This window comes from Gigantopelta aegis, chromosome 4 (assembly GCF_016097555.1).
Source record: "Gigantopelta aegis isolate Gae_Host chromosome 4, Gae_host_genome, whole genome shotgun sequence".
Taxonomy (NCBI): Eukaryota; Metazoa; Mollusca; class Gastropoda; order Neomphalida; family Peltospiridae; genus Gigantopelta; species Gigantopelta aegis.
Genome location: NC_054702.1, coordinates 104,850,965 through 104,863,321, shown reverse-complemented (window position 1 = coordinate 104,863,321; position 12,357 = coordinate 104,850,965). Strand labels below are relative to the sequence as shown.

At 33.8% G+C, this 12,357-nt stretch overlaps 1 protein-coding gene across 1 annotated transcript in view; it reads right to left on the bottom strand.

The window, feature by feature from the left end:
- LOC121371657 (vam6/Vps39-like protein) overlaps positions 1-12,357 on the bottom strand; it is a 64,571-nt gene extending 52,214 nt beyond the window's left edge. The window contains exons 1-11 of the mRNA XM_041497708.1: positions 12,201-12,357; positions 7,441-7,515; positions 6,853-6,917; positions 5,688-5,730; positions 4,945-5,039; positions 4,397-4,507; positions 4,043-4,153; positions 2,434-2,617; positions 2,124-2,244; positions 1,346-1,463; positions 348-477 (exon numbers count right to left, since the gene is read on the bottom strand). Coding sequence (XP_041353642.1) covers positions 348-477; positions 1,346-1,463; positions 2,124-2,244; positions 2,434-2,617; positions 4,043-4,153; positions 4,397-4,507; positions 4,945-5,039; positions 5,688-5,730; positions 6,853-6,917; positions 7,441-7,515; positions 12,201-12,273 — 1,126 coding nt within the window. The 5' untranslated portion in view covers positions 12,274-12,357. The remainder of the gene's footprint in view (positions 1-347; positions 478-1,345; positions 1,464-2,123; positions 2,245-2,433; positions 2,618-4,042; positions 4,154-4,396; positions 4,508-4,944; positions 5,040-5,687; positions 5,731-6,852; positions 6,918-7,440; positions 7,516-12,200) is intronic.

Here is a 12,357-nt window from a genome sequence, read left to right as displayed (position 1 = left end):
ATCACAGTGAATCTGTATGAAATGCCCATTACATACAATCAGATTACACATATATCTATGTTAGTAACAAGAATGTTTGTATCTTTTTCTCTGTACACTTCACATCTAAAACTTAGTAGTTTACATCATTTAAAATAACATTAAAGGATTAGAAGCAAGGAATATTTTGTTCAGTATTGCATCAATTTTCAATTGACTACAAACATCGCTAATCAACCTGTTAAAAACATCATGTTCCTTGAGAAGGCAAATTTTTACACCATTTAAATCAATATTTAAGAAGTTATCAATTGCAAAAATAGTATAATAACAAAAAGTAGGTTTTTAAAAATATGTAAGTTTTATACCTGTTCCTAACTGATCAAATATTTTCATGGACTCTTCGAAATTGTGTTGACAGAACAGGTGGAAGGCGTACAGATTCTGTATACTTCGTGTCCGCTTTGCTTTCTCTGATTCAGGCTCATCGGTCATTTCCTGGAAAGAAAAACAATGTTTAAGATGAGTTCAAGTACATTCTTTAATAAATAACCATTAGGTATCATTTATACTGTAACAGTCTAACCACCGAAAACATCCCAATTTTATTGTATTTATGAAAAACCTACTTTATGAGCTACTTACAACTAAATGTAAAACTAACTTGAACTGTTTGAGTTGAGCACGGTAGCTAAATGTACTTACAACTAAATGTAAAGCCAACCTGAACTGTTTGAGTTGAGCAAGGTAGCTGAATGTACTTACAACTAAATGTAAAGCCAATATGAACTGTTCGAGTTGAGCACGGTAGTTAAATGTACTTACAACTAAATGTAAAGCCAACTTGAACTGTTTGAGTTGAAGACGGTAGCTAAATGTACTTACAACTAAATGTAAAGTCAACTTGAACTGTTTGAGTTGAGCACAGTAGCTAAATGTACTTACAACTAAATGTAAAGCTAACTTGAACTGTTGGAGTTGAGCACGATAGCTAAATGTACTTACAACTAAATGTAAAGCTAACTTGAACTGTTTGAGCTGAGCAAGGTAGCTAAATGTACTTACAACTAAATGTAAAGCCAATATGAACTGTTCGAGTTGAGCACGGTAGTTAAATGTACTTACAACTAAATGTAAAGCCAACTTGAACTGTTTGAGTTGAGTACGGTAGCTAAATGTACTTACAACTAAATGTAAAGTCAACTTGAACTGTTGGAGCTGAGCACGGTAGCTAAATGTACTTACAACTAAATGTAAAGTCAACTTGAACTGTTCGAGATGAGCACGGTAGCTAAATGTACTTACAACTAAATGTAAAGCTAACTTGAACTGTTGGGAGTTGAGCACGGTAGCTAAATGTACTTACAACTAAATGTAAAGCCAACTTGAACTCCTGAGCTTCAAGTAGCTGTCTAATCTGGACCGAGATGGGCATCAGAGCAAGACGCCACACAAAGTTTGCTGATGCAACATACACGAACCCACTGCAATTATAGTACGTTACAATTCACAATTTAAAATGCACCTATGAATAAGAAGCCAAACCAATTGTACTGGTTAATCCATAAGTTTTAAAGCTAAAGTGCTTAGCTCGCATGTTAGCATCCCAGTAGTGGTTCCAACTTGAGGGAGTTTTAAAGGCATTCTGAGAGTACTGCTAAAGCAATACATGTCCTCTACCGCCACCCACCCCCCACCAAAAAAACCCCACCCACCAAAAACAATCCTCCTAAATTCAAGACCTATAAATCTGTAAAAATGGGTAAATCACCATGGAAGTTAAACTTGATCTGTCACAGTACATGATAAAGCTATATACAAAATTTCATGAAAGACAAACTTTATCTGTAAAAGTACATGGTAAAGCCTTACACAAAATTTCAACACAATAGCTTGAGGCATTGTGACAGAAACATCCGGAAAACTGTATGTGGGACAGACGGACCGGTATGAGACTAATAAGAATGAACCTTGATGGCATCCAGTACATTGTTGCCTATTAATTATTAGATATAGCCACCTGACATCCAATTATAAAGCAATGAACGTGCAGCTAGAAGATTCATTAAGAAAATGTTTTATGCCCAGTACCTAAAACATATAAAAAATATATAGTGCAAACTCAAAAAATAAATACCACTTACCTCCCTTGGCAAATGAACTTAGGTTTTTGCAGTTCAATACTTTGAATCATAATGTTAGGTTCTATTGTTCTGATTTCCACATATTTTGGTAAAAGTGCTATCACATATGGAGGATTGTGTTCTAAAATGAAAAACATATTATACTTATTAAACATGAACAGACTTTTAATTTTTTTTAATTTATTACTTAAATTATTATACACTGTCAATATTTGCACAGTGAAACAGAATAAAGAAATCAGTAATCATAACTCATGTTAATACTTTCACAAAATAAATATGACAAATATGTAACATTTCAAACATTTACCAATTGCAACAGGAATATCTGTCCATTTGATTGGTTCTTTTCTCACTGGAGCTCCAGAAGAGTCAATGAGAATAGACATCTGATCCCGACCGAGAGCCAGTCTACCATTAGCAAGGCTCGTTACTATTGGCTCAGCCTGCTGGTTGCCGACAGGAAACAGTTCTGTGAGATTACCATCCTTCACCTACAGTAATAAACAAAATAGAACTTAAAGATAGTTTCAAAGCTGCATTTATTTCTCTGCTGAAATGTAAAGATTATACCCTGAAGTATATGCCAACAAAATATTTGACAGAAATAATTTATATTTATATTATAAAATCTAATAAGGGTGACTGACTGGTGATGTCAGTTTGAATTTGATTGCGACTCCATATTGATAAAGAACTAGCTACTGTATGCAATGAATATTTCCTATATACTTTTTATATTTCACCAAAGATTCACATAAAAATAACTATTTACTCCAACTGGCAACATATTAATTGGTAGTTATTTATCACAAATAGGTGTAAAAATAGTGAAATCTGACTTTAGCAACTTTGAAAATGCACCTTAAACACTCACAATCTACAAATATATTAAAAATGTATTAAATTTTAAATTTTTTAAATAGATTTTAAATACATTATACCTCATAAAGGAGCAAAAACTATGCTTTATAGTTTAAACATTATTTCTATTGCATGCTTTTCTATTGTAGCCTTCTGACTACGGGATTAATTTTTGACAAAAAGCACATTGAGGGTTACAAATTTGTAACTTTTACTTGCATATTTTGATTTAAATGTTTTATAATTACATAAAATAATATTCATATATGAATCGGTAAGTATCATGTTAGTTGGCTTTTCTAATTTTATATTTTAGATCAGTTACTATTGATTACAATCAGGCAAAGTTTGTTTATAAAGTCACATTTACTTATTCATATTTGTGGGCAGATGTCCAGGATTTATGTCCATTATTCCAAATAATTGTGTTTTTCTGACCAGAATTATTTTTGGAAATAAACTACAACAAGCCAATATTTTGTGATTTTCATTGTTGGTAAAACAGTAAAAAAATATATTTTATTATCAAATTAGCTGTCACAATCGGTTATCAATTCCTTAAAGTGACCGTGACATTCCGTTATTGTTGTGAAATGAAAATACTTGCCGAAAATAATTTTTCAACTCAAAATTTCCAGATATTTTTCACTCAAAAACAAAAAACACTATTATCAAGATTAGTCTTGATAAGTGTTGTCCTATTATTATTTCGATCAATGCCATGTGCAGAGGGGTGGGAAATATGAATGAGTGAATGTATTGTATGCAGCATACAGTGTGTCAGCTTCCGTGATGTTTGGCAAGAAATCTCGCCTGCAGTAGTCAGAAGGTTAATATAATATTTTGGTTTTATGATACTGTAAGTACTTGATTAAAAATCAACTATCTATGAATGAATGAATGAATGAATGAATGAATGAATATTTTACAATATCCCAGTATCAACAAAACACATTAGCTACTGGGTCAGTGTGCAATAGCAATGCATAAAAAACAAACTGCTATAATAAAAATGCTTTTGAAATCCATATTATCTAAATAAATTTGATACTTACATCTATCATATAGTACTCTCTCTTAAAGCCAACACACATGGAATCTTTCTTTCCCTCTGGATCTTTACACCATGCCATGGCTCTTGGTGTATCATAGGGACTCAGATCGTCCTGAGGAAAACACAAACATAACACATTAAAAGTTATGTAATGAGAACACAGTTATGATCACCAACATTAATGTAAATTACAAACAGTTTCTACATAAATTGCATGCTATCAATTTCACTGGTATGTGCATTTCAAATGTAAAGTATAATATAAAAAAGTCCCCTTGAATCAAAGTTGTTTAGTTTTATTATTCAAGCATAAGACATCTTTTAGCTGCCCCTGAAACAAAACAACAAAACATACCAGGAGTTCATGGAAGTCTCGATTCTTCCAGTAGAAAAGCTGAATCCGGCGCTTGGACGACACTCCCAGTCGAAGAGTAGAATGAACATCTCCAGTCTGAGATTTCACTTTCTGAAAAAATATACAGCAATATATCATTTAAACACACCAGTTACAACTTTATTAAGTTTTTAGAATCTATTAATAATAATTATTTTTCAACATGGTAATTTAAAATATGACTTTTACCTAAAAGAAAAAAAGAAGAAAAAAAAGAGTCAAAATCATATAATAAAACACATACCCATTGAATCTTGCGAAAAACAAAATGGACAGCATAGTGTGTACAGTATGTCCTATACAGAAAACACCATGTCATTCTATTACATGACTGCAATGTTTAAAAAGCTGATAATGTTGAATTAAGTGGGAAAAACCCCTATATATTGATTAAAATGTCTTCTGTCGTTTTGTTAATATCTGCAATGACTAAACTGAATTCAGGAAATATTTTGACCATTCCAGATATGATAAGTACCAGTTAATTACCACTGGTTAAACAGTCATACCTGAACATCTATGGCAAACAGAGTCGCTCCTTTTGTTCTTGCGACACATGTCACAAGATTAAATGTTGTCAGATCATGAACACTGATCACATTGTCTGAAATATGAAATATATTTGTTTTATTTTACATAAAAAAAACTAGCAAAATAACATGTATACTTAATATTTTATAAATGAACTCTATTATAGATTCACAGATTAAGATGAGAAATTGATGTGACTGTAAGTTTTAATGGCTGAATCTGAAAAGTAAAAGGATTCTCCATACTCACAACTAATTATGTCTATTATTGTACATTAAGAAAACCCGAACTTCAGAACAGATGGATGTACAGTACTAAAGTATTATAGTGTTTTCCCTAGCTTGTTTTAGCATGGCGCAGCACCATGCCTCAATAGTCTAGCACCATCTTGCCTTAACCTGTGCCATGCTGCACTGAGATTAAAAAAGCCTTTTTCAATAATTAATTCTAAAATTGCCTTGATGAAACACTAAAAAAGTGTATTGTTAATTAATAAAAATATCTCTGTTATATACTATGCCATTCAATTATTAAAGCAAAAACATTAATTACATTTATGTTTATTTCAAACTTTTTTTCACTTTAATGCAAAAAAAGTGCCCTGAAAATAGTGAAAATGCCCCCAAAGTGTTTGGTCTACCATGCCTTGCCAAATTTTTAGGGAAAACACTATATTATATGCTCTCTATTTGGTGAGTACAGTAAAACAAAAAACACTGACCTGACAAACTGATTAATATGAAGAGTTCGGGCACAGCAGCAAGCTGAAATAAGCAAGGTGAGTGATAATTTAACAAAATAAAAACATGTGTAAACATTATGTGTGTTTGAATATCTTAATAACATGATTGTTTACACACATGCCTTTGATAATTGAAATTTTACATAACCTATTTATCAGTTACAAAAAAAAAAAATTCAGGCAACCCATGTCCTTTTTATGTAACCTGTCATATGTCCATGTAAGTAATGTCCTTAATTTAATACACAAACGAAAAAAAGGTTAGATAAATAAAAAAATTATGCATGAGCAATTTTTAAAAGCCTGCACAGCCAAAATTGTTTCCATCTGAGTAAGTTTGATTATTATCACATTGTTCATGGAAAATTGTTTTAATTAACTTTCCTTTAGTTAAACTATTAACTAAATAATTCCCTAACAAAGGGATGCCACCTAAGCATGTTTTAACACTATAAAAGCCAATCAATACATCAGTTTGTCCAATTTTTTTTTTTTTAAAGATGCCTTCTGTTAATTGATATAAAGACAGTGTAACTAGTGGGGAAAAAATGAAACCGATGAGAGCGAAGTGGTTCCTCTTGAGAAGAGCCTATATTTCAAAAAACAAATTACTGAATACCCACTGCCCTAAATTATTTTTTACCTAAGCATGGTCCTAATATTAAAAAGTTAAAGTTTGTTTTGTTTAATGGCACCACTGGAGCACATTGATTAATTAATCATTGGCTATTGGATATCAAACATTTGGTAATTCTGACTCGTAGTCAACAGAGGAAACTCGCTACTTTTTTCTAATGCAGCAAAGGATCTTTTATATGCACTTTCCCACAGACAGGAAAGCATATACTACAGCCTTTGACCAGTTGTGGTGTACTGGTTGGAACGAGAAAAACACCAATCAATTGAACAGATCCACTGAGGTGGTTCGATCTTGCAATGCAAGCACCTCAGGCAAGTGTTCAACCGACTGAGCTAAATCCTGCCCCGGTCCTAATATTGAGTGCCTCTCCCATACTTAATACAATGTCATGTTAATAATAAAAAAACACAATCCTCTATTAATAGGGTAAAGAATAACAGAGAACTCCCAGACGACTCTAGATCTGCCTGGCTAAAAGCTACATTTCATACTCTGTGCATTTACCTGAGTTATAGGCTTCTTAGCAAATGATTTGTTTGATCTTTCTAATGTGACATCAAATCTTTTATCTGAAAGATAAAATGAAAACAAAATCCTACACCAAAACAAGTATGGAATAATATTTTTAACAGCTTGCTGTGAACAAACATATTAATAAGAATTTTTTTGACCAAAGACTAAGGTTAAAATATGAAGCATTTTAATAAAACAATATGGAAAACAAAAATGCAAAATTAATTTTAAAAAATTGACATCTGGTTCCCAAAATCTATAGCACACTTTAAAAGACAAGCTAGAAAGTAAATGCTAAAGATAAAAAATTAAATAAATGATGAATATATTCCATGATGCCAAATACCTTTACTGTGTTATTTAAAGCTTTTAAAATGTTTATCTAATGTATTTATCTAACATTTTGTAGCACACCATGTCTTACACACTGATTTAATCTGGGACTTCAAGTCCGAAACTTTAAAGGGATGATAATTTTGAACTTAATGGTATTGCACAGAAAACGTTAAAGTGTAAAATGTTAAAATAGTTAATCTAATAAGTAAACTCCTACCTAGAACAATTTACCCCTGGTCTCACCTGTGACTCGAGTACTCCGTTTAATCTTGTACTGCAACAAGTGACCCTGCTTTGTTCCCACCAACAAGATGTCATCTGAAAACAAAATAATTTATATAATTAAATATATGGCGTAGGGCTAACGAGATCTAACTTGTCCCGATTATGAAACAGGGATAATGAAACCTTAGACATTCATTTTACATGAATGTAGATTTACATTTGCAAAGTACTGAAAACCATTACGTATGTTCTGCTACAAGGTTTTATTACATCTAAACTAAAATATCTTACAACTTTTATAAGAATACAGTTCATAATATTTATGCTTTGTTCGAGTGAACTCGGAACTTATAAACTCGTTAGTAGCACTTGCTTGAGGCCTACGTCTCTGTTCATTTGCAAAGAGCAGATTCCAGAACTGAGTTAAAGTCTAATTTAATTTTAATATGAAAATTTCAAACTGTATCCCACCTCATATACCATATTTGCAACGATTAAACATTCTGATTGCACACACAAGGCATGTATACTATATTTTTATATAAACTGTAAAATGTATTGGATGCTATTTCCAAGTTTGAAGATCATCGAAACGATTACTTGTACAAATTCAATCGAACGTTCAGTGGCGAAAATTACTAATCTCAGTCGATAGTAAAAGAGGAATAATTCTAAGTTGTTATCAAACTTTTCTGTACAATTTCCATTTTGGTGTGTTAACACACTGGCAAGAGTTCCAATCGTTCCAGCATTTAGGGTTAGTTAGTTCTCAGGAAGAAGAAGAAAATGTTTTATTTAACGATGCACTCAACACATTTTATTTATGGCTATATGGCGTCAGACATATGGTTAAGGACCACAAAGATATTGAGAGAGGAAACCCACTTCATGGGCTATTCTTTTTGATTAGCTGCAAGGGATCGTTTATATGCATCATCACACAGACAGGATAACACATACCATGGCCTTTGATACACCAGTCGTGGTGCACTGGCTGGAGCAAGAAGTAGCCCAATGGGCCCACCGACAAGGATCAATCCCAGACTGACCATGCATCAAGCGAATGCTTTACCACTGGGCTACGTCCCGCCCCTAGTTAGTTCTCAGAACTATGTAAATGCTCGAATAATCGAAACTCTTTCCAAAGGACTTACCAAGATTTGTAACAAAATGAAAATGCATTTTAGGTGTTACATTTGTCACTTGTCATCAGGCATATGCAGTTAACATAACTACTTGTCCCATATAAAAATTCCACTTGGCACGGGAATTGGGAGATGCGTTTTTTTATCCCCTGAAAAATGTTTAATTTTTACTGTTTGTTATCTCTGACTGCAAACGGCAATTCAACCGTTGGCAAGACTTCTGAACATTCCAGCATTCAGGCTTAGGTTTAAGGTTAGGGTTAGTGATATTATTAGCATGCATACTAGAACATTTGGAAGTCTGTCCCAACCGTCCTCCAAATGTCCATCTCTAGAGCTCTTAAACGGCAGAAGCCTATTTCACTAAACATCGTAAATTTACGTTTACGTGTAAAACTTACACCTGTCGTACGTCTACGTGTACATTTACTCCATTTCAAGAAGCCAGTCGTAGAAATACTACTAACTTACTTTGCACGTAAATCTATGTCTATTTTCTTTTGCAACTCATTTAGCAGAAATTTGACATCTAAAGCCGATTATTAATAAATCAATGTGCTCTAGTACTGTCATTAAAAAACCCCAACTTATAACTTTTAAAAGAAAGAACGAATAAACTTGATAAAGTTTGGAAACCACCATTTACGGTATACCAACACATGGTTGTACTGTACTAAATAAAATCCTGTAGGCAACAATGTTAACCTATGTAGTTAAAAACACTATATTATGGGTCAATTCCCTATATTTGCTTTGGGAAGGGAGGGGGCACTGATGGATCGGGTACAAACTCTACATCAGATTTTGGTTACAATGGTAAACTTTAATGTGATAAAAAAAGTCTCACAAGTGGGGGGCACGTACCCCCCGCCCCCCACCCGGTTCCTACTGGCCTGATTTGGACAAGTTGCTATGCACTTTAAAAAAAACCCAACATTTTTTAATGGCGATTTCAATTCGTGTTTTCCAACAAAGTAGTAGATATACTGCAAAAAGGCTCTGCATAAAAAATATCATGTCCACCGCTTGGATCCGCAACTAAAATTTTCCCACATCATGAACAAGTTTATTATTTGTGTAGGCAAAATGCAAGATGGCGTTTGGGTGCAGTGGCGTAGTGTGGGTTGCCAGCGCCCGGGGCAAGACAAGTATTGCTCCCCTTAACCAGTGGACTGTTAGCACTCTCCGCCCACGCTATGCCACTGTTTGGGTGTATTTTGGGTGGGTTTTAACCCTATCAAATAATAGTCAGTTGAGCAGGCAGTCATTTGTGTATGAATATATATTTTATTTCTAAATGGTAGAGAAAATATTAAGTTGAATTTGAAAAAGATGAAAGTAAAACATTGAACAGTCTGTCAAATATAAGTTTTTAAATAATATGTTTGATAGAAGGAGTGGATCTAGACATTTGTAAAGGGGAGAGGGGTGTCACAGAATTGTAAAAGGGGCAAGTTTGTGCAAGGCAAATGAGCCGAGGTCCAAAAGGGATCCAGATGTATTTGTAATGAAGACGAGAAGAGACGCATTTTTAGGACAGTTTAACACACACCCATGACCAGACGACGGTACAGCCCTGCGTTTAATGGGAGCTGGTACCGGAAATAGGTACTGGGGAAAAATATCATCTGGTTTGTTGCTGCATATATTTGCATATATCAGAAAATATGCATACGTGTCTTAATTGAAAGCTATTAGCCTATTTGAAAAAAATTGAGTGGATTAAAAAAATGTTGTTTTTATTTAACAACACCACTAAAACACATTGATTTATTATTCATCGGCTATTCTATGTCAAACATTTGAGGAAACCCGCTACATTTTTTTCCTAATGCAGCAAGGGATCTTTTATATCCGCTTTTCCAGAGACAGGAAAGCACATACCACGGCCTTTGACCAGCTGTGATGCACTGGTTGGAACCAGAAGAAAAACAAATCAGTTGAATGGATCCACCGAGGTGGTTCGATCCTGTGGTACTGGCACCTCAATTGAGCACTCAACCGACTGAGCTAAATCCCGCCCTGAGTGGATCAAATGACACAGTAACAAATCTGGCTACCACTGGATTAATAAAGGGAGTTCATTTGTTAAAGGTAGAGTAAACTCAAACAAGATATTTATGTGTTGGAAAGATGCATACCTGGACCACCAACACATACTGACACTTTATCAAATGAAAAACGTGTAATTTTAGAGTTAATAAAAAACCATGATTATTCCTGCTAACTGGGGGCAGCCATTTTGTTTCGTTTTTGTGACGTCCGGTGGTATAGCTTAGGGGCAAAGTAACGTCAGCTCTGTCCATCTGCTCTATACACAGTGTAAACAAACGCTCTAATTTACAAGGCGCTTCACTTTTATCAACTGACTTGTAAAACATAAATGACTTGATAGTATAATAAACTATTTAACTAAATATATTTCAATTTGCATCAATAGAACGAAATGGAGTTATAGTATTTTTCTTTTTTTAAAAATCCAAGGAAAAAATGCATATTATTAGGCCTATTGGTATGCTACGTTCGAGCAAAAATAACCACTCACGATACCCAAGTGATAATTTTCTTTTCTTTGGGACTACGTAATTGGTCAGTTTTGTGATTTTAGTTGGGAAAGTCTACTTAATCAAGGGTTTTACAGAATTACTTACAGTAATAAAGCAGGACAGCTGATCGATTATGATTAGAGGGGTGTACGGTTAACACACAATACACTGTGATCTTAATAAAAGAGGCAAGTATTTTTAGTGTGTCTAGACAGTTTCTGGGGACCGTCAAAATATACACCTGCCAATCAGGAACCACAGATACAGGCCACGGAAAGAAAAGACCAATTAACTAAGAAAACACTCCAATTATTATTTCAGTACGTGGGTTAATTTATGTACAAACCATAATTGTTATTTCAAAACTTTGACAATGGCGGTTTATTTTGTATTAAACATAAATATATAATTGTTGCTGGCTTACTGGGATGACTACAGAATCTGCAAAAATCTGGTATGTTTTGTTTCTTCTGTTCGAAGACTAATTCCTGACATGACACGTAACAGCTCGCCAGAGGGCGTATTTACTGGGATGATACAAAATGGCTGTGCCTGTTATATATAATAGCCGTCACATTTAACCGTTTTATTAATTAACTATACGATTATACTTGTTGATACTAAGCAATATATCATATCATTATATGTGCATATTCAGCCTTAATTGTCCCTTCCTTTAAACACTTTACAAAAACCAAAACTGTTACCATTTTATAAATTATAAAAGTGGATGCAGCAATTTACTTATGCGACTAGTTGTGGTCGAGGGCACTCTTAGATTTACGTCTAAATTTACTTGTAACTTACGTTTACACTTCTTTGTGAAATGCTCTTCAAGTTCAGTCGTAGATTTACGTTTAAGTGCAAAACGTAACTTACGATGTTTAGTGAAATTGGCTCCAGAGTTTTGTTGTTGTCTGTCCATCCACCAATCTGTTCTTAGACAGATGAACACAAAACTTATAGTCTACTCCGGATGGTCTCATCGGGGACTAAAAATCATTATAAAAATAAAACAATGATCAAATATTATGTGTGCAGTGAGCAAACTTCTTGATGGATGGATGATATCAACTTAGTTACTTACCAAAACATGCAATTGATTCTATTTGAAGAGGCAGCTTCTCCAGTATTGGAGCCGCTTCGTACGCCTCGTGCATTGTGATTAAAATACAGTATTTTCTACATCGTACAATAAAAAAATTATGTCTTGTTTTCCTTTTTCCTGCTTTCGGAAGCAGACA